General features: G+C 38.9%; 1 protein-coding gene across 1 annotated transcript in view; it reads left to right on the forward strand.

Moving 5' to 3' along the window:
- The window catches only part of LOC105998746 (vomeronasal type-2 receptor 116-like), a 17,435-nt gene extending 14,102 nt beyond the window's left edge, over positions 1-3,333 (forward strand). Inside the window, exons 5-6 of the mRNA XM_013033537.1 lie at positions 413-536; positions 2,411-3,333. Of these exons, the coding sequence (XP_012888991.1) occupies positions 413-536; positions 2,411-3,333 (1,047 nt within the window). The remainder of the gene's footprint in view (positions 1-412; positions 537-2,410) is intronic.
- The last annotated feature ends 207 nt before the right edge of the window (positions 3,334-3,540 follow it).

A 3,540-nucleotide genomic window follows, 5' to 3' on the forward strand; every position in this document is an offset into this window, starting at 1 on the left:
TTGCCCTGCAGAAGCTCTGCAACTTTATGCAATCCCATTTGTCCAACCTTTCTTTGATTTGTTGTGTTTCCGGGTCTCTATTCAAAAAATTTTGGCCTGAGCCAAGGATACCTAGGGTTTCTCCTATTCCATCCTGTAATGTTTTCAGAGTGTCTGCTTTGACTTCAAGGTCTTAGGAACAACTTCTTAAAGGTTCCACAATTCTCAGTAATAGAATAGGGTGAGGTTGATGTCTGTAGCACAAAATCCTTTGTGGATTGTGTCAGGAAATCTAAAATAGCATCCAATCGATTGATTAGATTTAAGTATTTTAATAATTATACTTGATTTTCAAATGCTTAGGAACACCTGGTTTTATTGAATATCAGGTAATAGTCTGAATATTTACCAACACATATTTGATTTTCCTCAGACTCCTCACTCTGTTTGCAGTGAGAGTTGTGGTTCTGGATTCAGGAAATCTCCTCAGGTGGGAAAGGCTGTCTGTTGCTTTGATTGTACCCCTTGTGTAGAGAATGAGGTTTCTAATGGGACAGGTAAGTCTCTGACTAAAGAGGAAATTTTCTATCTCTTCCTAGTTTTCAACAATGTATCTAAGTCCATGGAAAATGTTTTGTATTTGGATTGCAGACCCAAAGTCTTTGTTCTTTCAGTAATTTAATTGTAACTACTGATGATAATGATCCTTGAAATAATATACCTCATGGCCTTAAATTAGTGTGGGATTAATTTTGATATGGCATTTCACACATTTTAATCTCAAGAAAACATTTTCTCCACTACTCAGTGATGAAGTTTTATTTTTTTCATTGTGGTTGTTGAGTTGTTCTACAGAGTTATTACAGTTACATAAATCAGGTAAAGAGTACAATACTTTGTGTACATGTGTCCCCTTTCCAGCCTCTTTGCCAGTTTTTCCCCTCCCATTCACAATTGACAAGTTGTACAGTTCATTTTCCACATAGTGTCTAGTAAGTTGTACTTATTTACCCTTGTTGTATTTGTTCCACATTTTCTGTGACCCCTTACCCTTCCAAATACAAACTAACAAGACAAAAGGAAAGAAAACAAAACAGCAACAACAGCAAATGAAAACATCTCTCCTTTCCTTTTCATGGAATTTATTCATATGATACCATTTTCTATCCTCATATGCACCTCACTATGAGCCTTTCTCAATGACTCTTATGCATATATTCCTTTGTCCTCAGTGAATGTTCAGAGTTCATTTAGCTTCTCCATTAAGGTGAAGTATGAATACCTGTAAAAGACAGACTCTCCATTTTCTTCCAAATTATATTTATGCCACAAAGAACACATAAATCTTGCATATTTTTATTTCCCTGCCCAGAATTGTTCTTGCTATAGAGAAAGTGATTAGAAACCATATTTGGTTTGAATATTAGACACAAGTGTTCTGCAGAGCATGATTTTGGAGCTAAAAAGAGAACCTTGATCCTCAATTCCCACTGCTTTACAGGTGGGAAAAATTCAAATATAATGAGATGAATTCAAGAATGTAACACAGGTCTCCTTTTAAAATTTCAAACAAACATACAGCAATGTAAACTATATTATTCACAATTTTGAATGGCAGTAGCAGAGTTTTGCACACAGTACTGAAATTCATCTAATAGCAGCACAAAGAAGTCAGAAAAGTATTTTTAGTTTACTTGACTTATGAAAAATGCCCTTTTCCAATATATGTTAAAGTCAGTTTGAAAAAAGCAGAATGTCTTATAAATTGAATGCTCTTTCAGGTATTTTGTCACAATTAAGAATACTATTATAATAGATGTTGCTTAGATTTTATGACAAATAAATGTTTTTGGTTGTAATTTGTGGAGGGGAAGGGAAAAAACCAATGGTTTAAATAGGGATACAGGTGGACCCATTGCAGGAATGAGGCGATCAAGTCATTATGTCAAAAACAATCTTTACAACTTAGGGGAGTGGAGGAGGATTGGATGGGGTGGCAGGGGAAGGATGGGATGGGAAGGGGAAACAAAGGAAGAGGCTACAATACTTGATAAGAAATGTACTCATTATCTTGCACATGTAATTGTAACCCCCCTGTAGAGTATTTTCAAAATTAAAAAAATACGTTAGAAATTAGCAAAAAAGAAAAAAAAGAAATATCCAATTAGCATGTTTCTTTCCTACATCAGAGTCAGTGAGTAAAACAATCAGAATGGAAAAAACAAGGAATCTGAGCATGAGGATGAAGTTACTGCATACAAACCGTGAAAACAAAGAGTTTCAGGCATTTTTAAATTTACTTGGTACTATCAACTCTTATGTTAATAAGAACTAATATATTAAAGTCCCCTCTAAGAAGGGACTTAACAATTTCCACTGAGGAGAAGGCAGTACTGAAAGGAGTCAAACGGTAACTCCCTCTTCTTACCAGATATGGAGCAGTGTATGAAGTGTCCATGTGATGAGTATGCCAACACAGAGAGAAACCAGTGCCTCCCCAAAGCTGCAAGTTTCCTGGCTCATGAAGAACCCTTGGGAATGGCCCTGGACTGTGTGGCTCTCTGCTTCTCCACCCTCACTGCTGTTATTCTAGGAGTCTTTGTGATGTATCAAGACACTCCCATTGTGAAAGCCAACAACCTGTGTCTCAGCTACATCCTGCTCATCTCCCTCATGTTCTGTTTCCTCTGTTCCTTGCTCTTTATTGGCCGTCCCAACACAGTCACCTGCATGCTGCAGCAGATCACATTTGGGCTTGTCTTCACTGTAGCTGTTTCCGCAGTGTTGGCCAAAACTGTGACTGTGGTTCTGGCCTTCAAGGCCACTTCTCCAGGGAGAAAGATGAGGTGGCTGCTGGTATCAGGGGCTCCTAACTTCATCATTCCCATCTGCACCCTCATCCAGGTGACTCTCTGTGGACTCTGGCTGGGAACCTCTCCTCCCTTTGTGGACACAGATGCACACTCTGAACATGGCCATATCATCATCCTGTGCAACAAGGGCTCCCTCACTGCCTTCTACTGTGTCCTGGGATACCTGGGCTCCCTGGCCCTGGCCAGCTTCACTGTGGCATTTCTGGCCAGGAACCTGCCTGACACCTTCAATGAAGCCAAGTTCCTGACCTTCAGCATGCTGGTGTTCTGCAGTGTGTGGGTCACCTTCCTGCCTGTCTACCACAGTGCCAAGGGGCAGGTCATGGTGGCTGTGGAGGTCTTCTCCATCTTGGCCTCCAGTGCAGGGCTCCTGTGCTGCATCTTTCTTCCCAAGTGCTACATCATCTTGATAAGGCCAGATAGAAATTCTCTGCATGGCTTCAAGGACAAAATTCATACTGGGAGAAAGAAGCCTTCTTAAGATAAAACTCAGGTGTTTGATCAAATGCATAGAAGATCTCACCTAAATCACTCTTTTTCTGTCTTGTATTATTTTATATTATATTATAAGAATAACTTCAATTAATATGTCGATCTTACTCATTTCTCTAGTAGTAGTAGTCACAAATTTTAGCAACAGCTGCCTTATTTTTAATTTCATTTAGCTTGTTTTGTTTTTTTCTTTGCA

This window comes from Dipodomys ordii, unplaced genomic scaffold, assembly GCF_000151885.1.
Source record: "Dipodomys ordii isolate 6190 unplaced genomic scaffold, Dord_2.0 Scaffold171, whole genome shotgun sequence".
Lineage (NCBI taxonomy): Eukaryota > Metazoa > Chordata > Mammalia > Rodentia > Heteromyidae > Dipodomys > Dipodomys ordii.